At 35.1% G+C, this 27,232-nt stretch overlaps 1 protein-coding gene across 4 annotated transcripts in view; it reads right to left on the bottom strand.

The window, feature by feature from the left end:
* Nucleotides 1-27,232, bottom strand: part of PTPRZ1 (protein tyrosine phosphatase receptor type Z1) — a 197,352-nt gene that overhangs the window by 59,325 nt on the left and 110,795 nt on the right. For all 4 annotated transcript variants that reach the window (XM_053609318.1, XM_053609319.1, XM_053609321.1 and 1 more), the window contains exons 7-10: nucleotides 15,879-16,036; nucleotides 15,584-15,734; nucleotides 4,659-4,843; nucleotides 3,880-4,006 (exon numbers count right to left, since the gene is read on the bottom strand). In XM_053609318.1, the coding sequence (XP_053465293.1) occupies nucleotides 3,880-4,006; nucleotides 4,659-4,843; nucleotides 15,584-15,734; nucleotides 15,879-16,036 (621 nt within the window). The remainder of the gene's footprint in view (nucleotides 1-3,879; nucleotides 4,007-4,658; nucleotides 4,844-15,583; nucleotides 15,735-15,878; nucleotides 16,037-27,232) is intronic.

Here is a 27,232-nt window from a genome sequence, read left to right as displayed (position 1 = left end):
TTTATTTCCCAGAACCCAGTAGTCTTTTGCTAAGCCTTAGAACAATTTTGAAATAAAGTAATTTTTAAATATCGTTTCTCTCTTCCTAAAGATTCTGAAGCCAACTTTCTGGATCTGTGAATTCAAGACATTGGTACTCAAGGGACGGCTCTAGTGATGGGCACAAGATTTCATACTGGGTGCTCCTGGGCCTGCTGTTTCCTCTCAAATAACATTTGATACTTTAGGAACCATTCAATCAACCATTTAGGAACCATTCAATCAACCATTGGTCTGATTGCTACTAATGCATTCACCAGCTTAAAAATTATACTGGTTTTAGAACCTTCTCACTTTACCAAAATAGACTTTAGGAAGGTCAGAAATAAATATGATGATAAAAACTGTCAATATCAGTTTTTTTGAGCGAATGCTTAAAATTCACATTTATGTAAGTAACTGAACGAAAGTTGTTGACTCATTCTGGTTTTGCTTTGAGACACAAGTAATGTTAGTTTTTTGTTTTTCAAAATAACACATTAGTAAAACATTAATAGTCCATAACACAAAAAAAGCAACACTGATGTAGGTTGGCAAGCAAGGCTTATTTAATTTTTTGAAGGCAAGCCAAGTTTCACAGTGTAAAACATAAAAGCAATGTAGATTGCAAATCACTTCAAACTATGATTTTAAATATCATTGTATAACACTGATAGCACAGGATGGTACAGGCAGAGTAAGGACAGATGTATAGTGAATTAACAAGACAATTATTATATAACTGAAAAGCACACAGTAACAGAAAAAATGATTTAATTCATCATGCATTTAATTTAACACATAATATATACTTAAATGATGCCTCCATAACTGTATATCACTAGGAGAGAAATAAACATAATTATCTTAGTAACAATGAAATATATATGCTTATGGATTATTAATTAATAAATATAATTTCTAAAAAGTGTTTTAAAAGAATATACATTTCTTTTTATATTAAAAGCCTTCCTTGAAAAATTTAATTTGGTTTCTGAATATGAATTTATACATTTGTTTTAAAATAGCAACTTGGATAATAATAAATATTAGCTTATAATGATACCATTGTAAACAGGTTCAATTAAAATTTAAAAAAGAAACTAATAAAATTTCCAATTAAAATGCACAATTTAATAAAATTAGAAAGTTAAATGCACAATTTGGAAGACTGAGTTTTTCTTCACAAATATTGACTAGACTAGAATATTTGAAACACATGAAAGAGTGAGGGCAAATGTAAATTACCTCCTTCATTTCTTTTTAATAAAAGCAACAAAAATACAATATTTAGTGAACACGTTACTCTAAATAATAATAGAGTAATTCAACAGTGTCTATTACAATGTTACCAAGGTAATGGAACAACATGGTTAACAGGATGAAATGGTACTAATAAAAACCACGAAATAAGCAGCAAACTCAAAGCCACTTACATCTATATTAGCTGCATAAATGATAAAGTTCACAAGTCTCGTAGGTACCAAATCTGTTTTACAATCACCAGATTGGACTGCTGTCAACATTTTACTGGGATGTAGTTACCACAGAACAATATTAAACATATTGTAATTTCAGTACTGAATTGTAAATATATGGATTGAAATACTATTACAGTGTTTAAGATTCAAAAGAATGAATTTGAAGAGAACTAATATTTTCTTTATTAAAAATAGGAAAATCTCATGCTTCGGGTAAGCTAATTTTTCTTTTTAAAGTTTCCACACATGGCATTGATTAACTGGCTTTGAATGGAGGAATTTTTGATAGGAATAATTAGGGAATAATCTACCTAAGTTTTTTAATCCTGGGTTTTTCGGAAGCATAGTGTATCAAAACATCAACTCAGATACCATCTTTTACTAAAACATCATTACTGTACAAAATGCCTTAAGAGACTGAGGCATCCATGGAGATTAAATGGTGAGCCCAAACAAGCATCCCATTATTACAATGTTCAATGATGTCCAGATCCTTTGAATAAATAGAAATTAAGTTATAATATTCATTATTTTCTAACAGATGTGAAAATACCACAAATGATACAAGAATGTTATACTTTGTGCTAATATAGACTTAGTCTAAAAGGATCACTCAGAAATCATTTCTGTAGAAAACATACATTCAATCTGCTTTACATATGCAATAAGTTTCTAAAAAGTAAAAAAATAAAACCCCAAAATATTCCAGAAGTTTAAAATTTTAGCATGGTGAATAGAATAATAAAGAGTATAAAATAAGTAATTAAAAGTATTTTTTTCCTAAAGTTCTGGCAAATTGTTTTATGTATAGAAATTAGAATAATAAAATTAAACCAAGTGTGTAAAATTAAGTGAATGTGTTCAATATACTTTGAACTCTAAAATGCACACTTACAGGTAGAGAATATTTTTCTTATATGCCATAGTTCAATCAATTCACATATGATTTTGGCCAACATGGTTAATGATGGCTGAGAAAGATCATTTTCTGAATGGATCAATGTGAGTAACTTGGATGCTGGTGGTCATTCAATGGAGTAGCATGTGGTTAAAAACAGTCAGTTACTTTGAAACTCACCTTTAAGTAAGACATAGTTAGTACTCATATTCCATTTAAAAATTAAACAATTTTGACAAAAATAATTCTAAATAAAGCAATGTGAAAGATGGTTATACCCAGGCCATGAGGTAGGTCATAAGAAAACAGTAAATAATGATTTTGCCATCTTGATGGTAGTAATATTCATTAACTTAAGACCAACGGGAGATATTTTGGTAAGTTTTATAGCCTTTGATTTGAAGAATGCATTTTATCACATATAATGCTTTGATGTATACTCTTTAACTTCAGAGGTCAACCAGTAAGAATAACTATGGCAAGGTGATCAAGGAACATGCACTTTTTTAAGCTAATGTTGGATTTAGACAACAATGGCCAAACAATGCACGTCAGTTTCCTTCCATATGTAAAACTAAATATAATTTGTAACCACTCTCATTTACAATAAAAACATATAAAGTTCCAGTGGGTAGCCTTAAGATATGGGTGACTAAACAGAATTTGCATTTATGTATGTGTGTTTGCAAGTATGTGAATGTACACATGTGCCCTGTGTGCATACATACACACATATAAATGTATACATTTCCATTCCATTACTTTAAAATTGCTTATGTGAACAGGAGGAAAACTATGTAAATTTATAAACTGTCAAATTATGATGGTCAGCATTTGAATCAGTTATTGCATATGATCTGAGATAAAAAACTTGCCCATCGTACTTAAAGAAGATGCATGCGAGTAAAATAGAAAACACCTTTTGTCTGTTTAGTTTTTGTGAAATACGTACTATGGAAGATCAACTAAGAGGAAATCCCTCCCCCAACCAAATTATGAAAAGTGGATAAAAATATCTAAGATAAAGTGTTGAGATGCTTCATATAGGTATTTAAAAATACCTCACATGACCTCAGGATCATGTAAATACTTACTACATAATGCTTTGGGGGCTGAAAAAGGAAATGAAACCAACTCTTAATTATTAAAATTATCCAACTCTTAATTAGTATTAACTGAATTTATAGTTCACATAGTAAATTTCATTCGATGACCAGTATAAACTTTTAAGATAGACTTTACTATTCTTATTTTACAAATGGAAAACTTCAGTATAAGGACAAATTCAATTATTGTCCTGCACCAGATCAGCTAAATGAGAAACAGGTCCCAGGCCTCACAAAATTACCTGATGATCCAGATGTAAAACATCTTGCTTTTTGGCCAAAAGAACATAAAGGCATAGAGAAAGCATCAGTTCATCTAGTGCCTAACCCAGCCTGATTTATTTAGGTGCTGTATTGGAATAAGGTGGGCACTTACCAGAGTCATCAGTTGGCATGTCAACAATCAGCTGGTCACTGTATTTCCCATATAAACCGTTAGTACATATGGCTACTATCTGAAGAACATAACTCATATTGGGCAGCAAATTATTGAGAATAGCACCCTAAAAGAAAGATATGAATGATTACACGAATCTGTTATTCTCATAGTAATACTATGAATAGTCACAGGACAACTAGTACAGTAGACATCTTTTCTAGAAAACATTTTCTCATTGGTCAATGAAAAATATTGTATTTTATTAACATACAAAAAAAGCTTCTGCAGTGTCACTAAATTGAATACCACTAAATTGTGGTATTTGCAAAGACATGGGGAAACTAGGAATTTTTTGCTTTTCAAAAATCAGATATAACTTTAGAAAGTTGCATATACAAATTATTTTAAATGAGTATGAATGCATATTTATTGTATATATACAACTGTGAGATGTTATTCAAGGTATTTATTTAACTGTTCTCTAAGTCCTTTTATTTGTCATGAGATACTGCATTAAATAATCTTTGGTTCAGAAGTCTTCCAAATGTCTCCCTTCTATAACATTACTGTTGGCAAAAATCACGTTGTCCCTATAATTCAGGGTAACTTTTGACATAAGTTAGTAGGGCTTTGGCTGCCTCCACCTTACCCCACTAGATAACCTGGTACAAAGTCTAAAGTAACTAAGGGCAAAAAATTATAATCATTAGTAAGTTCTCACATTGGAAATTAAACCATAATGTTATTAAACATAAAATAATTAATCATATAGTTACCAAATCCTGATAGCCATCTGTCAAAAATTCATGCTTGGTTTGGTCTTCTCCCTCCAACTGCTGGTACAAAACTGCAAACTTCTCAATCATTGTATCATAAACTACTCGAGGTCTTTCCCACGTAACAAGAAGACTGGTATAGTTCTCTGGGTCAGCCTGAACATTTTCTGGTTCTGAACTACACACTTCAGAGAAAAAAAAAGTATAGCTATTTATATAACTGTTAGCCTCCAAGACTTTAATAAGTAAGACATAGTCCATAAAAATTTGTATTTTCTTTTATTGCAATGTAAGGTTAAAAAGTTCTACTTTCCCACTGTGGTGCTTTTTCGGGAATGGTCTTGGGGAAATTACCTCCATTACGTACACTCTGATCTCTACAACATGATCTGTGTCATTTTTGATCACCTATTTTGTTTTACATTATTACATTATTTGCATACTTTCTTATATGATTTCATTCTGAGCGAGTCTTAACTCTTCTAGAAGATTATAAATGTAAGAACCATAGCTCTCTATTTCTATACTGCCTGGAATATGGTCTTGAATATATTTGGCATAAATTTTCATTTTTAGAAATAAATAAAGGATATTTATAAGTTCATGATGCCTTTATTTCTCTTGTTTTGTACCTGAGAAATATATTTAGCTCAGGATAAAGAAAATTTCAATTACAATAGTCTATTGTTGGACATTTGTTATTAGAGAATCCTTAAAATAATTTACAATTCCCAACCAGTGAAAACCATAGAACTAAAACGATCATATTATTATTTTTGCAGACATGCTGACAAAAATACCACCTTGCAATGATAAAAAATTAAACAAATAATTTCAAGGCCTGAGAAGATGTGTCTTATCTAAAAAAATAATATTGTGAAAAATCACTGAGACTTCTTAAAATGAATTCAAGTCCATCCTGGGAATCATGCCAAAAATTTAGTCCCACCTGGAAGAGTGCCTTATTCTTCCTAAAACACACTTACAACATGATAGTTTGGACTAATTGGAAGGAAAAAAATTATAAAATTTTATGATCTTGTGTTAACGAAGTAAGATATAATGTCTTCACAGGCCAGACAGATTTGCAAAGCAATGGGAGAGAAACCACTCTCAGAACAAATATTAATTAATACGTTCACAGAATCTGGGCTTTGTTTTCAGGTGTTACCTGTAGTTACAAAGCCAGATGGGAGCATGCAGTCTACCTAGGTCAACCAATCATTACTGATAGAAAAATTACAAGGACTCAAAGGAAATATACCAGCAACTGCATCAGAATGTGACCTTTTTGTCTCTACTAGTCTGTAATTCGTCTCATGAACACAGGAGGGCACTCACAACTAATAATTCACCTGGCAAGTTGAAAAAATTTTACATACAGTACTTAGTATTAGCAATTTTAGCATATATACACTATGCTAGCAATGGCATGGAAATGATTCAGAAAAGAATTAATATGCATTCTTTGTATAAATACATGTATAACTTTATATGAGTTAGACAATTTTTCACTGTAGACCTCTGATGTCATTTTTTGCTTAAAAAGGGTTTAGACTGGAATATTCCTTTAGGAGCTTACTAAGAGGACAGTTCTTGCATTATCAAAACTTATGAATTCAGAATATAAAAATGCAGAAACATAAAAAGCATAGCTTTGCCTTTTAAACATGTATATGAAAACCTGTCAAATGAGTAGCATGTAGAATATAAAATGTCATAATTTTAAAAAAACTGTTTTTTTATTAAATCATAACTGTGTACATTAATGCATTTTTGGAGTACAATGTGCTGATTTTATATACAATTTGGAATGCTTACATCAAACTTGTTAACATAGCCTTCACCTCATTTACTTACTTGTTGTGTTAAGACATATATACTCTACTCTTAATAGATTTGACATGTGCCCTTGCACTATGCACCATAGGTGAGGTCCCACTGATTACCCACCTCCACCAAGCCTTCCCTCTCTTAGGTCCAGAGGGCATCAGTTACTCTATGTATTGACACTTCTATTAATGTCCACCAGATGGCAGAAGACCATCAAATTGGGACCAGTACTCATTCTTTTTTCCTAATGAATTCCAAGCCTACTTTTAGAAGGTGAAAAATGTTTCTGGACAATATCATTTGCAGATTTTGTCCTTTAAATATCAGTCTCACTTTTTAGAGAGTAATGATTTAAAAATGAACTATACTTTTTCAAGACAAAAATCTTAAAATGCTTTAGTTTTATGGATGTACTCAAACATAAAAATCTTTTGAGAGAAGTATTACTTTCAAAATATCCAAAGGACTGCTGCCTAAACAGCATAAACCACTTTGGCTGGATGTCTGTATTTATCTTGGCTTAATAGCAGTGATCAGTTAGATGTTTCAAATTTTAAGAATCAGTAGGACCCCCAAAAGAAATTTGTATTTCCTTTCCAGCAGGTATTCATTATTTGCTTTCTTTCTTTTTAAATATATGGGACTTTCTTCCATTTTAAGTCTATTAGCTATGTGTTTAATACCTTTAAATTTTAATTAGAGATTAATTTTTAAAATGCTCCTTGTGTTTACTGATAATTAACAATGTAGCTTTAGTTATATACGTAAAGCTACAGCTAAAGCTCATCTTTCAGATACTGAATCACAGAATTTTACGGAACAAAACCCAAATGCATTTTAGAAAGACTTCAAGAGAAAAGCCTATATTTCTATATATAGACTACAGTGTTGACGAAGTATTGCCCTTCTATAAGATAGAACTAGATCTTTTAAGTAACAATCTAGCTTATTCCATGTATACTAATTAATCTTTAAATACAAACCTGGGTAATGACCATGGAAGAAGTGATTAATACATATTAAATTTTCCATCTGTATTGAAAATAAAGAAGGATTTTCCAGATCATTAGGTACTCGGACACCAAATACAAGTTCCCATATGATAAAATAGTAACAATAATATAATTTCCTTGGTAATGCGAAGTTCAGAAGTCTTTTGAAGTTCTACTTACTTCTTATTTTTTTTTGCAGTTTTGGCTAGGGCCGGGCTTGAACCTGCCACACCCCTCCCACCCCGGTATATGGGGATGGCACCCTACTCCTTGAGCCACAGGCAGCACCTGAAGTTCTACTTCCGTCTTCAGACACATATTTCACATCCTGATTCCTTTCCATGTCTATGTGTGATCTGGGTCGTAGCTATTGATTCTTTATTGACTGCAGACCAAGGACAACCTGGTTCTTGTAGGCCTCTGGCTATGCATAGGCCTCTGATACATGTGAGGACCATGTCAAGTCACAAAGAGTGCAAGTAAGAGAGCCAGTACTATAGAAATGGAAAGGGTCCTTACTGTACAAAATGAAGATGTACTATTTTTCATAAAGCAGCTATAAATGTCCTTTTTGAAACACTCATTTTTAGCAATCCACTCTCATCTGCTGGGTTCCAGGCACTTTTGACATACAGATGAAGGGGCTAATCTTTGCCTTTAATAAGCTCATTCCCGGGCTGGGTGCGGTGGCTCATGCTGTAATCCTAGCACTCTGGAAGGCTCACCTCGGTAGACTGCCTGAGCTCAGGAGTTAGAGACCAGACTGAGCAAGAAGGAGACCCAGTCTCTATTAAAAACAGAAAACTAGCCAGGTATTTTGGCATGTATCCCAGCTATTCAGAAGGATAAGACAAGAGGATTGCTGCGGCCCAAGAGTTTGAGGTTGCAATGAGCTATGACACGAGGGTGCTCAACCCTAGGGTGACTGAGTGAGACTCTCTCTCAGAACGACAACAAACAGAAGCTCATTTCTGTGATTGGTTTCTAACCCCAGATTTAGCAAGCTCTTAGTAAGATGGAATTACTGCTCACTAAGTCTATTACAGAGAATGCACAATAAACTTGTAAAACCAAATCTGCTATTTAGACAAAATTAGGTTGTGCTTTTCAAAATTACACATATTTTCCATTAAAAGTTTAAATGCTTCACAAAGTCTTAGCTGAAACAAAGTCTTTTTATTACTCATCACCTCATTATTTCTGTTTCACTCTCAAGAGTGAAGCCTAGAACATGAGAACACACATGACTTGTGAAACAAGTACCAAAAAATTAATAAGCACAGCACTGATCACAAGAAAAAAAGGAAAAAGTGGAGGGAAAGAAAAAAGGAAAAGAAATGGGGAAGGAGAAATATAAATGAATTTTGTGGCTGTTACACATCTCTTTGTTAATCAAGAAAGTTGACGTAGATGACCAAGGGAAGGTGTGGGTTTGCTCTGCCTTCACCGTCCCCTTAGAAAAGGGACAGTTTGCCTTGAAAAAGAAGATGCAGTCTTCATTCTTTGCATAATGAGAAAAATGTCGATGGATATAAAAAGACAGAGAAATGCCTCTTGAGGAGTGGCAGAGAAAATGTCATAATTACCAGAGACTACATCAGGTTTTACTAATTTGAACTTCTGTACAGTTTACCATAGCTCACGACAAAAGCGCTCTGTGAATATACATTGATAAGTTCACCATCTCTTTACTTGACGTTTCTGAGGCTCATTTAAAAAAAAATATTAAGAGAGGTACTTTTCAAAATTACACGTATTTTCCATTAAAAGCTTAAATGCTTCACAAAGTTTTGGTTGAAATGTCCTGTGGTTACGTGAGAGAAACTTAAGACTTACAGACCCAGAAGATAACCAAGGAGGTTTTATTTCTCTTTAGGGAGTAACAGATCTTAATAAAACTATTGTAAACATTTATATAGTGTTAAATGTAATAATTGGAAAATATATGGTCTTGCATTTATAAATGCTTACATTATTCACTTTATATAATAGACAGCCAACGAAGTCTTTGGAATTCTACCTACTTCACCCAATCTTCTCTGGGGACCCATTAAATTTGTAATCTATAATCTTCTAAGAAGTAAATAATCTTCACTTTGCTTTTCTGAATATAATTATAGTGCTAACATACAACAGGTGACCATGACAAATGCTATTTACAACCACTGACCTTCCAGAAGGTAAGTATATTAATGTAAAAATTCATCACAACGGTTTTCAGAAAATTGCAGAAAATTTTCAAACTCAAATATATTATGCTACAAAGACCCTTCCTTCACTTTATTCTGCCTTGAAAAAAATTTACATTCTATTTTAAAAATTGGTGTAGTAAATATATTACTATATTAGAAAATTAAATTTGAAGCATATCCAGAATTTTCTTTAACAAATTATTCTGAAACAATGGAAAATGTGGATAGTATGTCATACTTGTGACGTGCTGTGTCTTTATACATATATACACCTTACAATAATACTAGTTCTGAGTCTGGAGCACACTACATTCAAAGAACTGTACTGCTTTGCAAACTCTAGCTCATTTAAACCCCACAACAACTCTATAAGGTGACTATTTTTAACTTTCCCGTTTTATAAGTGAAGAAACTGAGACTGGCTGAGGTTGACAGTTTTTATACAACAAATAAATATTGGTTCTGGGGTTTGAAATCAAGTCTACAGGACTATAAAGCCCAAGCCTTTTCTCCCCTGTGCCCTAGCAGGCTCCTGCCTCTTAGAGGGTGAACCTTGTTAGGAGGTGAGAGTGTAGCATAAAAGCCAGTGGTGCCTGAAGGGAAGGGGTAGTTGAACTTCATTACTTTATACTCGTGCTGTGTTGTGTCATTATTCACACATGGTACTCAGTATTTAAAGAGCTTTTACTAACTCCTTCCAGATCAGACAGTTCTATTAAATTCTAGGATCCTTAGAAGATCCACTGCCCATTTTGTGATGTCAATAAGAAATGCCTTTCTCATAAATACTAGATCTGCACAAAAGTGAAAACATAGAGGATCAAAGTTCTGGTAAAATATGTGTTCCATCGCAAAGTTTTATTGGGTCCCTTCTGTGAATATAAAAATGAAGAAAGCCTGGCCTGCAACCTCCAAGAACTTACCTAAATCTGCAGTCCTCCCATGGCTTTGCAATTATTTGCAATGGATTTTGCAAAATAAATTTTTCTACAATGTACTTGAGAGCAAGATTTTGACAATTTTCATGCTAGCTCTTACTTCTCTCTTTGTCAAAATGAGGATGTTTGATATTTATAACAACAAAAATTGTCCACAGCTGAAAAACTGATTTAGTTTTAATAAATTGTTAGAACTATAGAATGGAATGCTGCATAAAACTAAGATGGTGCATTAAAAATATACCTATATCCCATGGAGTAAAAAAGACAACAAACGGACATGTAGTGTAGTCTCATTTTCAGAGATATAATAGTATATTTTTAATTTAAGAGAAAGGTCTGAAAGGCTGTTCACTAGAATACTCACAATAGTTATCCCTGGGTAGTGACATAACAGGGGATTTTTATTTTCTTCTGTGTGCTTATATATATTTTCTTTTTTACAAAGTTCATGTAATTAATAACTTATTTTCATATTAAATTTAATAAATAATAAATCCCGAGCATAAATGCAATCCTCAATTGTCATTCTCAAATTCAGTTCCAAAAAGTAGAAAAGGAGGTATCATTAAGGAAAACCAAGGAAAATCTACCACAAGAATATACAGTGTATGTGCACAAGGCAGATAATAATAACGCTGTGGAATGTAATTACTCATGATGGATAAAGCAAAAATTGCTATGGTTGGTAAAAAAGAAAATCTATCATCAGATGCCTCTCCCTTTTTGACTGCAAAACGAAAAGTGAGGTACTCACTTTTTAAAAGAATGTTATACAAGAGAAGACTATAAAAATGCGATAAATGTTTATTATGGTTAAATGCAATAGTACTTTTAAAGAGGACTAAGAGAGCCAAAATGAAGAAAGTAAATTATTTACCTCTTTCTTTTTTCTCAGTCACGGAGGAAACTATTTAACAATGATATTGTGACACGGATACTACCTTTTTAAAACTAGAATCCTCCTTTCCCTGGAATATTTAATTCTGAACATGAACTGCACACCTATGCTGATGCTCCTCTATTGTATTCTCATGAGGGCTTTTGCAGAGTTTTAATTATTTAAAGGATGCTCAGCAAAGAAGAACTTAGCTCCAACCTGTCTCACAAGTTGGCCAGTCATTCCTTCTGTGATAGTTGCCAGGAACACACATGCTTTCTGCAACCCCAAAGGCTGAGTGTTAAGTAAGCTCTGGCCACATGTCAATTCATTCATTTGTTCATCATCCATCAAAGAGTCAGACAGCATTTCCTACCTGACAGGTGCTTGATCAGGGGAAATAGATAATACTGAGATCAATCAGACAGATCTACCACGAAACTAAGGTGTGCACAAACACTTCTAAGGAAAGGCATGAAAGGCAAAGTATAATAACTATAGGTAAGGAGGGTTGATAATTCAGAAGAAAGAAGAATTACTTTCAATTATGGGTCCTAGGAAGGTCCTATAATTTGTAGTGGCATACAAATTAATTATCTGATAATGACGTCATAATTATATGATGGCTGACATCAATTAAAAAAAAAGAGTTGACTGAATATTTAACTGTATGGATAAGACCCTGCAAATGACATGACCTGAGTTTCTAATATATTTCACTGCTGTCTCAAAGTCATTTATTTTGACAAAGATTGAAGCTTTAAAATCATAAATGTGGCTACAAGTGTATGCAAGAGACGGGGAAAAGTTGTTCTTTATACCCTTCGACTCCCCTAGAAGGGGGATAACATCTTGGAAAACAAGGGGCCCCTGCATTGCTGACCTCACCAGGGAGGTGAGGGGAGGCAAGTTTGGAGGATGTGGGACTAAGATAATTCTTCTGCCTTGGAAAGATACGAAGAATCAAGTGGGCTCAATGCAGTAGCAGAGACTCCGTAAGAGAGACTGACCAAAGAGGAGGGTCAGAAATATGATGGAGAGGGCTCTGGGGCCAAGCAAAAGGAGTGCAAAAGAGATGAGCTTCTGCTTACACGATTTTAGAATAAAAGCGGGTAATTGTAAAGACATGAAACTTTAATGAAAAGCTAGTATTGGCTTTTGAGTGTATATGTTTTTCCTAAAGATATATCATATAAGAGAATAACACTTTCTAAACAATATTTTCTAAGTTGCAGCCCTAAGTTTTGGGGATATGCAAAGTTTTGTCTCCCCCCCCAACTCCATAAATCTTTAGTCAAAATATACATATCACAAAATGTTGGTGTGGTTGGATTTTCTTGGGGAAACCAGGGAAGCAGGCACTTGTAGGACTGAGTACACAGCCAAAGCGGCCAGTGTACATTTTTGTTCTAAAACTTATTTTTTCTTAAATTTTGCATTTGTTTTCTTTTTATTAAATTTCAGGTTAACATGAAGGTACAAATGATAAGGTTACAGTGTCTGCATTTGTTAGGTAAAGTTCAAGTTGTAGTTGAGCCCTTCACCCAGGTGTGCCACATAGGCTTACGTTGTGTCTGCTGGTGAGAGCACACCCCTTAGATTAAATGAGTCCTTTTTTTCTTCCTAGTTAATTCTACCATTTTAATCACTGTGGAGCTAAATCACAAACAGGTAATAAATTATTATTACTCCGGTAGTCACAATAGTGTTTCAGTAAAAATGTGAAATTCTGAAATATACAACTGCTCTAAGAAAAGTGATTCGCAGAAGCTCCACTCAAGAAAATTGCTTTCCCTACTGTATAGGAGCTATCGTACATTCATATAACCCTAAATGCCAAGTAGTTTGGAAAGTAGTGTTCCTGTGTTTGACCTTAGGATAAATAAAGCATTCAAAAGCCAATACTATTTTTTTGGTGTTTTATATCTCTAGGTCATCAGTTTATATGAAAAAATTATATAAGCAGAAATTATGTTTCTTCATAAACATAAAAGCACAATGGAGAGAACTTCGCAAGGTTTTAGAATCAGGGAGATTTGGGTTCAAATACCAACTCTATCCCTTTCTGGTTGTGTAAACTTGGCAAGCCATTCTAAAACAGCTTCCCACACTGGAAAATGAGACCAACTTAATCAAAGTAATATAAGTTTAAATCAAATACTATATAGTTCAATTCCTGGTGAAGTCACAAAATACATATCAGCTATCACCACTTTTGTTATTATTGTTATTTCTTTGGGTTTTTAACACTTAACTGTGAAAGCAATGTTCTACATGAAACCAGAATTACATGTAGCTTACACATTAAACAGCGCAGGAAGCACACACATCAAGCATTACCTTCTATGTCTTTATTATATAGAAATGGATTCTTTCAGTCATGCAGTGAATATTTAGTGAAAGAGAGACTAAACAACTTGGTCACTTCCTTCACAAGGCTCAGAGTCTAGTGGGTAAGTACATAGCAAAATACGGTTACATCAGTAACATACTTTACCGTTAAATAAGCACATAGATAAATACCGTTCTACGGCAACTCCTGTGAAGTTTGGCATACCCAGGCTAATGCACAACTCCAGATGAGCATCATGTGCCGTGAACTCTTTAGGTGTGGTACCTCCTTAGTGTGCAATCCTGTGCCTGGTGCCGGAATCAGATTTGGGGTAATAGAGTCAGAGATGGCCTCCCCATGGATATGCAATGCCCTACTAGAGTTTTGAAGACTGAGAAGGAGCAGGGAAAGAGTGTGCATAAATGCAACCTAGAACGATGCGGTCTTTATCTTCAGGAAACTTCATGACTTCAACACAAGAGAAGGATGCCGGTGAAGAGAAGCAGAACTTACTATGCAATGACAAGTGATTTAGATTTTATTCTAAAAGCAATAAAGTCACTGAGGGTTTTAATAAAATGTAATTGATAAAAGTACATGAAAAAAGGCATATTCATTTAATTTGTTATTTGGTCTATAATGTTGAGAAAAAGGGATAATTAAACTCACCTTTCCCCCTAATCAATTGTCTATTATTTACCAGACAGGATGTTACAGTATTTTGTAGTGCTGGGAGAAATATAATTAAACTGCCTCGCTTCAGAGCAATTTAATTTAAAACTTAATGTCATATTAAATATAGCTATTCATCACTGTTTTCTTGAGCTCTATTTTTTTTGTTAAAGGATAAACAATTTCACAAATACCACATTAACATAAAACCATGTTGTTTTATGGCTTAATCTTCAAAAGAAGATGATTATTAAATTAATATTGCACATGGCAAAAAATTCATTGCAGGACTGAGATCAAAGAAGTCCATCTACTTGAAAGATTATAAGTCCCCAAATGAAAGCCACTTCAACTATGTCTTTCATGAATTGGCATAATCTCTACATAAACTAAAAAGAACAAATCAGCAGATCTATCTGATTGTGTTCAGCAGACATTTTTAAAAGCTTCTGATTGATCTTTCTTCTTCAAAATACACAAAAGGCATTTCAAAGACACCCCTACTCGTGTCATCTCCACTGGCTGCACCTAACAAGAACATACTTATTTTCCCCCAAGAAAGGAAATAGGAAGAAGATGTTTTTTATCATCATTAACAATTCACTTGAAAACCTGAATATGTGCCAAGATTCAGCTCTAATATGGTTCCTCCATGAAGGTTCCCTCATCATCTCAACTAGTAGTGATGTCCCCAAGCTCTGAACACCCATCCTCATATTCATTCCTTTCTTAAATTATCACTCTTAACCCAGGCAAATGCCATGCCATAAATTGAATTAGGACATATGTATGTAACTTTGCTAGATGTTACTGGATATTCTGGAAAAATAATTTTTTTATTGAATCTCAGTTTTTATCACTTATAAAATGTGTTTGTTCATATGAGGAAGAAGGGATTCCCTGATTATGATTTTATAGATGTGGTAATATAAATTCAAAGAATTAAATGGCTTACCTAAAGTTACAAAACTAATAATAAAAATATTTCTAAAATTCTAAGTCCTGTGTATTTTCCATCATATCACAATTACCTCCTGTAACATCAGTTCTGCGAGATTTGCAGAAAAATTATGTTTCAATGCATACCTGCTTCATGAATCTCTTCCTTTCCAGTGTATGAGGAAAACACTTGCCTAGAGAACTTGTACTGTTGTTCTCGAAAATTGTTTTGTAAGTAGTCCATCAACATGACATAACCAGATTGTTGCATGGTAAGAACTTCACAAAACACAGCCAACTGGAAAGAACACCAAATCATTTAGCATATCTGCTTCAAAGGCATAAGTAAATGCTTTACAACAGATATTCTAATGCAAAGCTAAACAATAATTTTTTTTTAATTGCTTCAAATTACTGTATTTGTGTGAATGTCAGAGATTACCTGGCTTTCAGAGATGCTAACTGTGTCTTTAAAAACAATCCAGTCAACGGTGTCTGTGCAGGGAGGAGATGTCAGGGAGCCATTGTAAGTGTAATACTTGTCAGTTGAATTTGGCAGAAGGTTCCGCAATGTGAATGGATCTAAGGCAGCCTGCTTCCCTGCAAAGGAAAAATTTACAATTCAGCTGGAATCCCAGCACTGGAATTTAGCTGTTCAAACCTTTTATACAGAGACACCTACTATTTGTCATGCATTTAATCAGAACTAAAATTTTAAGAACATGTGGGAACCACTTAACAGAGATAAAGATGGCATACCCCAATTATCTTACATATATCACTCTATAGTGTTATAGACCTTATCTTTACAACATCAAGATGCTGAAGAGAATATTTTAGATATAACAGATATTTAGAAATTACATGATTATCTCAATAGATACAGTTCTATCATTTGATAAGATGTGATATCAGTTCATAGAAAACAAAAACACAACCTTATTCTGATGAAGATTATTTTCAAAAGTCCATAATAAAAAAAAATAAAAATATAAAAAAAAAAGTCCATAATAAGCTTAACATTTAAGGATGACTTATTGAAAGTTTCTGCCCTAGAGATCGAGAATGAGACAACAATATCCTGCTATTACCATTTTGATTTAAAACTGAATGGGAAAACTGGGCCGATGCAATAAAATAAGAAAAAAGTTACATCAATTGTATAGAAAGAGTACCATCAGAATTTGCACAAACATAGTTGTGCACATAATAGTGAAAAAATTCAGAGTGTAAGAATTTATAAGTGAATTTAGTGAAGTCAATGTACATAGGACCAATACATAAAGATCAATTGTATTCCTGTATGCCAGTATTAAACAATAGAAAATAAAATTTAAAGCAATATGTCTTAAAATAGCAAAAGCCATCAAATATAAGTAAATCTTAAAAATGATGTGTAAAACATCTATATTGAAAATTACAAAATATTCTTGAGAGAATAAAATATATGCTGGTATATGTGTTTGTGGGCTGGAAGATTCAATGTTGGGAAGATGTAAATTTTCTCCAAATTGATGTATGGGGAAGAGTGTGTGCGTGGTGTGTGTGAGTGTAGTCAACATAGTGATTTCAAATTTAAATGGCATCTAAAAGAGTTTTTCCTACATTTTTTTTCTAGAATTCTTATAGTTCCATGCCTTACATGAAAGTTTTAATCCCTCTTGAATTAATTTTTGTGACTAGTAAAAGATAGGTTTCTTGTTTCAATATTCTGCATGTGGCTATCCAATTTTCTCAGGACAGTTCATTGAATAAACCTTCCTTCCCCGTGGCACTGTTGTCTTCTTTGTCAAATATCAGTTGGCTGTAAGTAGATGGTTTTATATCTGGGTTTTCTATTCTGTTCCAGTGGCTTATGTCTTTATTTTTGTACCAATATTTTGCTGCTTTGGTTCCAATAGCCTTTTAGTATGGTTTGAAGTCTGGCAATGTGATATCTCCAGATTTGTTCATTATGCTTATGATTGTTTTGGCTATTCCAGTCCTTCTCTGGTTCCAAAGTGCAGAATTAGTTTTTCTAGATTTATAAAATATGACATGGGTATTTCGATGGAAATTTTAATGAATCTTCAAATCACTTTGGGTAGTGTGGAAATTTTAATAATGTTCATTCTACCTATCCATGAACATGAAATGCTTTTGCATTTGTTGGTGTCATCTGCATTTTTTTTCCCTCAATGTTTCACAGTTCTCCTTCTAAAGATGTTTCAACTCCTTGGTTAAGTATATTCTCAGGTGTTTTATTTTCTTTGTAGCTATTGTGAATAACCTTGAGGCAAAGAATTTAGGACTAAGACCCCAATGGGAATTACAGCAACAACAACAAAAATAAATAGCACTGGACTAAACTAAAAAGCTTCCACATGGTTACGAAAATAATCAACAGAGCAAATAGACAACCTACAGAATGGAAGAAAATATTCACAAACTGTACATTCAAAAATGGGATAATATCCAAAATCTACAAATAACTCAAGAAAATCAGCAAGAAAAAAATAAATGATATTAAAAATTTGTCAAAAGACACAGACAGAAGCTTTCTGAAAGAAGATAGACAAATGGCCAACAAACATATAAAAAAAGCCTCAACATCACTAATCTTCAGGAAAATACAAATTAAAACTACAATGGGATATCACCTCACCCCAGTTACAATGGCTTTTATTAAAAAGTCCAAAAACAATAGATGTTGGAGTGGATGAAGGAGAAAGGAATGCTTACATGCTATTGGTGGTACTGTAGATTAATATAATCTCCATGGAAAACAGTATGAAAATTCCTCAAAGAACTAAAAGTAGACTACTATTTGATCCAGCAATCCCACTACTTAATACTTAATAAATACCCAATGGGGGGGAAAAATCGTTTTATCAAAAAAGACTTCTGCACTGAAATGTTTATTGCAACACAATTCACAATTGCAAAGATGTGGAATTGATCCAAGTGCTCATCAATTCATGGGTGGATTAATAAAGTGTGGTATATGTATGCTACTCAGTCACAAAAAAATGATGAATAAATGTCTTTTGTAACAATCTGTATGGAACTAGAGACTATTCTCCTAAGCGAAGTATCACATGTACTTGGTATTAAATTGGAACCCACCAATGAGGACACATGCACGAAGGGAAGTAAAACTCAGTGGAATTCCCGCAGGGGTGGGGGAAGAAGAGGGGAGGGGCAAACTCTTAACTAACAGGTACGATGAACATGATTTGAGTGATGGACACATTTACAGCTGTGCCTCAAGTGTTATGAAAGCTATGCGTGTAACCAAAAATATTTGCATCCCCTCAATATTTTTAAATAAAAGCATTGACCCATTTTATGTGAAAAACAATACAATGTTTTAAAAATAAGTTTATAGAAGCTAAATAAGTTGATCTCATAGAGCACAGAATAGTAATTAGTAGAGGCTCGGAAGGGTAGGTGGAGAGAAGGAGATAGAAGTTGGTTAAAGAATACAAAATTATCACTAGATAGATGTAATAAGTTCTAGTGTTCTATAGCACTGTAGGGTGATGATAATTAGTAATAATTTATTATATAGTAACAAATAGCTAGAAGATAGAATTGTCAATTTCCTCAACACAAAGAACACAAAGAAATGGTGTTTGGAGGGATGGATTGCAAATCACCCTTTCTTGGTCACTACATACTGTATATATTGAAATACTACTATATATTCCATAGAGAAGTATGATTACTATGTCAATTAAATATGCAATTACAATTAAATAAATAAGATGTAAATGAAAATGCAAAGTAAAGACAATCTTGAACCATAACAAAGGTTGAGAACTTTCACTGCCAGACAGGAAGGCTCATCACGTAAAGCAGTAGAAATCACGATAGTGAGGTACTTGTGCAAAGATACTCAAAGAGACCAATGAGGAGACTAGACAATCCAGACCCATGTATACATGATCACTGATTTAAAACAGAAAAAATTACCAAGGTGTAGCATGGTTAGCCTTTTCAACAAGTGCTGTAAGAGTTGTATTTCTCTGAGGAAAAAAGTGAATCTTAATTCCCTACTGAACATTGTAAACACAATCAGCTGTGAATAGATTGAAGATTTAATTTTGAAGAAAATAATGCCTTTAAAGGAAAACATTAAAAAATTATCTTCATGGAGGCGGAGCAAGATGGCAGCCGAGTAACAGCTTCCTTGCATCTGGGCACCGTGAGTCTGGGGAGATAGGACTCCAGGCATCTCTGGCTGGTGGGAACTGCCTATCATCACTCCTATGAAGATACAGGGAGTCAGCGAGAGACTTCTGGACCCCAAGAGGAGGACTAAAACAGTGGAAAACCGGCAAGTGGTCGCGTGTGTTCAATCCGTCTAAACCCGCCCACAACTGTAAGTTCAGTAGCAGCGAGACTGCAAACCAGAAAGGCCTTACCTGTGAACTGTTTTGATGTCCTTGGACCTGGCACTGAGTTGAACTGCCTTGGGGAAGGCCTGAGCGGGAGTGCGGAGAACTTTGGCCGTTGTCTAGGGCCCCAGTCTGAGCCGCTGAGCCAGACGGAGCTAATAGTGTTTGGCAGTGGGTCACATGGATCCATTGTCAGTGATCTGCCCCGGCAAGCTCCGCCCTCAGGGTTGCAGAGCTAGAAACCGGTGGGAGCTGGTAACCCAGCAACCAAGTAGCCTAAGGGTGGGGTTTGAGCCGCCTTGCAGCCCTAACCCTCAGGGGCAGAGTGAGACCGGTTTTGGCACACTGAGTAAGTGGATAGCCACTTCAGCAGCGATTCCAGCGAGAAAGCTGGGAAAGCTTCTGCTCAGCAAGTTTACAAGTTCAAAGTGCCTTTTAAGTAGGCTGAAGAGAGATTTAGGGTGTCTACCTGCTGGGGTTTGAGAAATCAGCAGCCTCCAGGCGTATCAGAACTGTGACTAACATCTCATACCCCAGAAGACCACGTGTTGCCCAGACAATATTCAATAACATATACAAACTGCTTTGTTTTTGGTTGTGTATTTTTTTCTTCTTTTTTTTTTGGTTTGGTTGTTTTTTTTGTTTGTTTATTTTGACGTTGCTGATGTTCTTTTGTTTTTTTAATTTCAATCTTTTCCACACAGATCCCTTTTTCTTTCTCAATTTTCCTAGTTTAATTATAATTTCCCATTGCTGCCTTTTTTAATAACTTCAACTTCATTTTTGCTAGTGCTTCTACCGATGTAATTTGGTTTTTCACCCAATTTTATCCCCGTAAAGTTTTCTGTTTGCTTCTTTTGGTTTGATTTATAGCATTTTTGTCTTTCCTCTCTACTTGGTGGAGGTGGGGTACTGTGTCTGATCAGGTTAGCAAAGAGCTGCTGACCTCAAGGGAACCACGCAACTGGGCACCCCCAGAAGGTGGGGGTTTTTTAAGGTTGTGTCAAAGTACCCTACTGTACACCTATATTGCCCTGTCTCCCTCTTTCTGTGCCTCTCTTCTTTTTGTCAATATTCCTTATACCCACCCCCTCTCCTTTCTCTATCTTTCTTTTTTTCTTATCACTCGGTCCTCCTTTCTTTCATCCCCTTTTTTTGCTCTTCAACCTTCTCACCCTTCTGGTCCTGTAACCCTTAGTCCACAGGCACAAGAACTTAAAGAGCAAGAGGAAGTGAAAGGAAAATTAGGGCAAGGAAACAGATAAAAGAAATCACTCATGAGGAAGAATCAGCAGAAAACTCCAGGCAACATGAAGAACCAGTCTAGAACAACCCCACCAAGGGACAAGGAGGTAGCTACTGCAGATGATTCCACCAGTATAGAAATGTTAGGAATGACAGAAAGGGAATTTAGAATACACATGTTGAAAACAATGAAAGAAATGATGGAAACAATGAAGGAAATTGCTAATAAAGTTGAAAATAACCAAAAGGAAATCCAAAAACAGAATCAAATAAGAGATGAACGATATGAAGAATATAAAAAGGATATAGCAGACCTGAAGGAACTGAAACAGTCAATTAGGGAACTTAAAGATACAATGGAAAGTATCAGCAACAGGTTAGACCATGCAGAAGAAAGAATTTCAGAGGTAGAAGACAAAGTTCTTGAGATAACTCAGACAGTAAAAGAGGCAGAAAAGAAGAGAGAGAAAGCAGAACGTTCACTGTCAGAATTATGGGACTTTATGAAGCGTTCCAACATACGAGTTATAGGAATTCCAGAAGGGGAAGAAGAATGCCCCAGAGGAATGGAAGCCATACTAGAGAATATTATAAAAGAAAATTTCCCAAACATCACCAAAGAGTCTGACACACTGCTTTCAGAGGGATATCGGACCCCAGGTCACCTCAACTCTAACCGAGCTTCTCCTAGACACATTGTGATGAACCTGTCCAAAGTCAAGACAAAAGAAAAGATTCTGCAAGCTGCCAGGAGTAAGCGCCAGTTGACCTACATGGGCAAATCCATCAGAGTTACCGCAGACTTCTCTAATGAAACTTTCCAAGCAAGAAGACAATGGTCATCTACCTTTAACCTACTTAAACAGAACAATTTTCAGCCCAGAATTCTGTACCCTGCTAAGCTAAGCTTCAGAATTGACGGAGAAATCAAATCATTTACGGATATACAATCATTGAGGAAATTCGCCACAACAAGACCAGCTCTACAGGAAATACTTCAACCTGTTCTGCACACTGACCACCACAATGGATCAGCAGCAAAGTAAGAACTCAAAAATCAAAGGACAAAACCTAACCTCCACACTGATGCAAAAGATAAAACTAAGCAATGGACTCTCACCAAATAAGATGAATAGAATACTACCACACTTATCAATTATCTCAATAAATGTTAATGGCTTGAATTCCCCACTGAAGAGACATAGATTGGCTGACTGGATTAAAAAACATAAGCCATCCATTTGCTGTCTGCAAGAAACACACCTGGCCTCAAAAGACAAATTAAAGCTCTGAGTCAAGGGTTGGAAGACAATTTTTCAGGCAAACGGAATTCAGAAGAAAAGAGGAGTTGCAATGTTATTTTCAGATACATGTGGATTTAAAGCAACTAAAGTCAAAAAAGACAAAGATGGTCACTTTATATTGGTCAAGGGAAAACTACAACAAGAAGACATTTCAATTCTAAATATTTATGCACCCAATTTAAATGCTCCCAGATTCTTGAAGCAGACCTTACTCAGTCTGAGCAATATGATATCTGATAATACCATCATAACAGGGGACTTTAACACACCTCTTACAGAGCTGGACAGATCCTGTAAAGAGAAATTGAACAAAGATGTAAGAGATTTAAATGAGACCCTAGAACAACTATGCTTGATAGATGCATATAGAACACTCCACCCCAAAGATAAAGAATATACATTCTTCTCATCACCCCATGGAACATTCTCCAAAATTGATCATATCCTGGGACACAAAACAAATATCAACAGAATCAAAAGAATTGAAATTTTACCTTGTATCTTTTCAGACCATAAGGCACTAAAGGTGGAACTCAACTCTAAAAAAAATGCTCAAGCCCACCCAAAGGCATGGAAATTAAACAATCTTCTGTTGAATAACAGATGGGTGCAGGAAGAAATAAAACAGGAAATCATTAACTTCCTTGAGCATAACAACAATGAAGACACAAGCTACCAAAACCTGGGGGATACTGCAAAAGCAGTTTTGAGAGGAAAATTCATCGCTTTAGATGCCTACATTCGAAAAACAGAAAGAGAGCACATCAACAATCTCACAAGAGATCTTATGGAATTGGAAAAAGAAGAACAATCTAAGCCTAAACTCAGTAGAAGAAAAGAAATATCCAAAATCAAATCAGAGATCAATGAAATTGAAAACAAAGAATCATTCAGAAAATTAATGAAAGAAGGAGTTGGTTTTTTGAAAAAATAAATAAAATAGATAAACCATTAGCCAGACTAACTAGAAATAGAAAAGTAAAATCTCTAATAACCTCAATCAGAAATGATAAAGGGGAAATAACAACTGATCCCACAGAGATACAAGAGATCATCTCTGAATACTACCAGAAACTCTATGCCCAGAAATTTGACAATGTGAAGGAAATGGATCAATATTTGGAATCACACCCTCTCCCTAGACTTAGCCAGGAAGAAATAGACCTCCTGAACAGACCAATTTCAAGCACTGAGATTAAAGAAACAATAAAAAAGCTTCCAACTAAAAAATGCCCTGGTCCAGATGGCTTCAATCCAGAATTCTATCAAACCTTCAAGGAAGAGCTTATTCCTGTACTGCAGAAATTATTCCAAAAAACTGAGGAAGAAGGAATCTTCCCCAACTCATTCTATGAAGCAAACATCACCCTTATACCAAAACCAGGAAAAGACCCAAACAAAAAGGAGAATTTCAGACCAATCTCACTCATGAACATAGACGCAGAAATTCTCAACAAAATCCTAGCCAATAGATTACAGCTTATCATCAAAAAATTCATTCATCATGATCAAGTAGGCTTCATCCCAGGGATGCAAGGCTGGTTTAACATACGCAAGTCTATAAATGTTATCCACCATATTAACAGAGGCAAAAATAAAGATCACATGATCCTCTCAATAGATGCAGAAAAAGCATTTGATAAAATCCAGCATCCTTTTCTAATTAGAACACTGAAGAGTATAGGCATAGGTGGCACATTTCTAAAACTGATTGAAGCTATCTATGACAAACCCACAGCCAATATTTTACTGAATGGAGTAAAACTGAAAGCTTTTCCTCTTAGAACTGGAACCAGACAAGGTTGTCCTCTGTCACCTTTACTATTCAACGTAGTGCTGGAAGTTCTAGCCAATACAATTAGGCAAGACAAGGAAATAAAGGGAATCCAAATGGGAGCAGAGGAGGTCAAACTCTCCCTCTTTGCTGACGACACGATCTTATACTTAGAGAACCCCAAAGACTCAACCACAAGACTCCTAGAAGTCATCAAAAAATACAGTAATGTTTCAGGATATAAAATCAATGTCCACAAGTCAGTAGCCTTTGTATACACCAATAACAGTCAAGATGAGAAGCTAATTAAGGACACAACTCCTTTCACCATAGTTTCAAAGAAAATGAAATACCTAGGAATATACCTAACGAAGGAGGTGAAGGACCTCTATAAAGAAAACTATGAAATCCTCAGAAAGCAAATAGCAGAGGATATTAACAAATGGAAGAACATACCATGCTCATGGATGGGAAGAATCAACATTGTTAAAATGTCTATACTTCCCAAAGCTATCTACCTATTCAATGCCATTCCTATCAAAGTACCTACATCGTACTTTCAAGATTTGGAAAAAATGATTCTGCGTTTTGTATGGAACCGGAAAAAACCCCGTATAGCTAAGGCAGTTCTTAGTAACAAAAATAAAGCTGGGGGCGTCAGCATACCAGATTTTAGTCTGTACTACAAAGCCATAGTGGTCAAGACAGCATGGTACTGGCACAAAAACAGAGACATAGACACTTGGAATCGAATTGAACACCAAGAAATGAAACTAACATCTTACAACCACCTAATCTTTGATGAACCAAACAAGAACATACCTTGGGGGAAAGACTCCCTATTCAATAAATGGTGTTGGGAGAACTGGATGTCTACATGTAAAAGACTGAAACTGGACCCACACCTTTCCCCACTCACAAAAATTGATTCAAGATCGATAAAGGACTTAAATTTAAGGCATGAAACAATAAAAATCCTCAAAGAAAGCATAGGAAAAACACTGGAAGATACTGGCCTGGGCGAAGACTTCATGAAGAAGACTGCCATGGCAATTGCAACAACATCAAAAATAAACAAATGGGACTTCATTAAACTGAAAAGCTTCTGTACAGCTAAGGACACAATAACCAAAGCAAAGAGACAACCTACACAATGGGAAAGGATATTTGCATATTTTCAATCAGACAAAAGCTTGATAACCAGGATCTATAGAGAACTCAAATTAATCCACATGAAAAAAGCCAACAATCCCTTATATCAATGGGCAAGAGACATGAATAGAACTTTCTCTAAAGATGACAGACGAATGGCTAACAAACATATGAAAAAATGTTCATCATCTCTATATATTAGAGAAATGCAAATCAAAACAACCCTGAGATATCATCTAACCCCAGTGAGAATGGCCCACATCACAAAATCTCAAAACTGCAGATGCTGGCGTGGATGTGGAGAGAAGGGAACACTTTTACACTGCTGGTGGGACTGCAAACTAGTACAACCTTTCTGGAAGGAAGTATGGAGAAACCTCAAAGCACTCAACCTAGACTCCCCATTCGATCCTGCAATCCCATTACTGGGCATCTACCCAGAAGGAAAAAAATCCTTTTATCATAAGGACACTTGTACTAGACTGTTTATGGCAGCTCAATTTACCATTGCCAAAATGTGGAAACAGCCTAAATGCCCACCAACCCAGGAATGGATTAACAAGCTGTGGTATATTTATACCATGGAATACTATTCAGCTATTTAAAAAAATGGAGACTTTACATCCTTCGTATTAACCTGGATGGAAGTGGAAGACATTATTCTTAGTAAAGCATCACAAAAATGGAGAAGCATGAATCCTATGTACTCAATCTTGATATGAGGACAATTAATGACAATTAAGTTTATGGGGGGGGGAGCAGAAAGAGGGATGGAGGGAGGAGGGTGGGGCCTTAGTGTGTGTCACACTTTATGGGGGCAAGACATGATTGCAAGAGGGACTTTACCTAACAATTGTGCCGCACCCACGGCACCACAGCCGTAGTGAGGCGGCGCTGTCCGCGTTCTAGAACGACGGGAAGGTGGATTGTGCTCCATGGAGCTTTGCCCCCAGCGCCCCCAGTATGCACAGCATCAGAAATGTTGCCTAGCATGCTCAGTTACCCGCTTAAGTTTAAAGATTGTGGCATCTAGTAGAAATATGTTCATGTGATTGTTGTTCTGTGTGAGAAATCTGTTTGTACTGATAAATGAGCAATATATACTTTGTCACGAATGAACACAATGCGCTATTGATCCAGATATAGTACAACTTTACATAACCTCCCACAATAAGGTTTTGTTCAAAACATCTTACTTCACCAATTTTTCATAATTAATAGAAATCAATAGAGTAGTTTAATGTTTAACAAGCATTCAATTATGAATCAAAGTATAGTTACTAATAGAAATAAAAACATATAGAAAATATATAGAAATAGTCAAACATTATACATAAGAAATATGTCAAGCTATTTTTAAAAAAATTACGGGGAGCTAAGAAAAGTTGCAAACATTGACATTCTTAAGATAAAAAAAAGGTAAGCAGGTTTCACTGATAACCACCACCCTCCGAAGAGCGAAAACCTTGAAAACATGTAATGCATGATAAACCGCATATGCAGATACATATGCAGATACGCTTTACAAGCGTAAGCAGAATGAAGATTGCATTGTTTGAACCTTAGAAAGAAAATGTATAAATACCAACATATACTTTCAGTAAATTTACAGCTGCATACTCCAACCCGTAGTGTGTCAGACTGTCATTCCTGCGCCGACCTCTCAACCTTCCTCGCTCCTTCTCCCTGCTCTCCCTCGGACTGAAGCCCACCGACTGGGTGGTCCGTGGCACAATTGCAATCAGTGTAACTGGCTTATTGTACCCTCAATGAATCCCCAACAATAAAAAAAAAAAAATTATCTTCATAACCTTAGGGTAGATTGGGATTTTTGAAATGTTACATAAGAACTACTACTCATAAAAGGAAAAATGATAAATTTTAGTACATGATAATCAAGATCTATTCATCAGAGGTCATTATTAAGAAAGCAAAAGGTCAA

This window comes from Nycticebus coucang, chromosome 11 (genome assembly GCF_027406575.1).
Source record: "Nycticebus coucang isolate mNycCou1 chromosome 11, mNycCou1.pri, whole genome shotgun sequence".
Lineage (NCBI taxonomy): Eukaryota > Metazoa > Chordata > Mammalia > Primates > Lorisidae > Nycticebus > Nycticebus coucang.
Note: the sequence above shows the minus strand (reverse complement) of the source record. Positions and strands in the feature narration are given on the sequence as shown.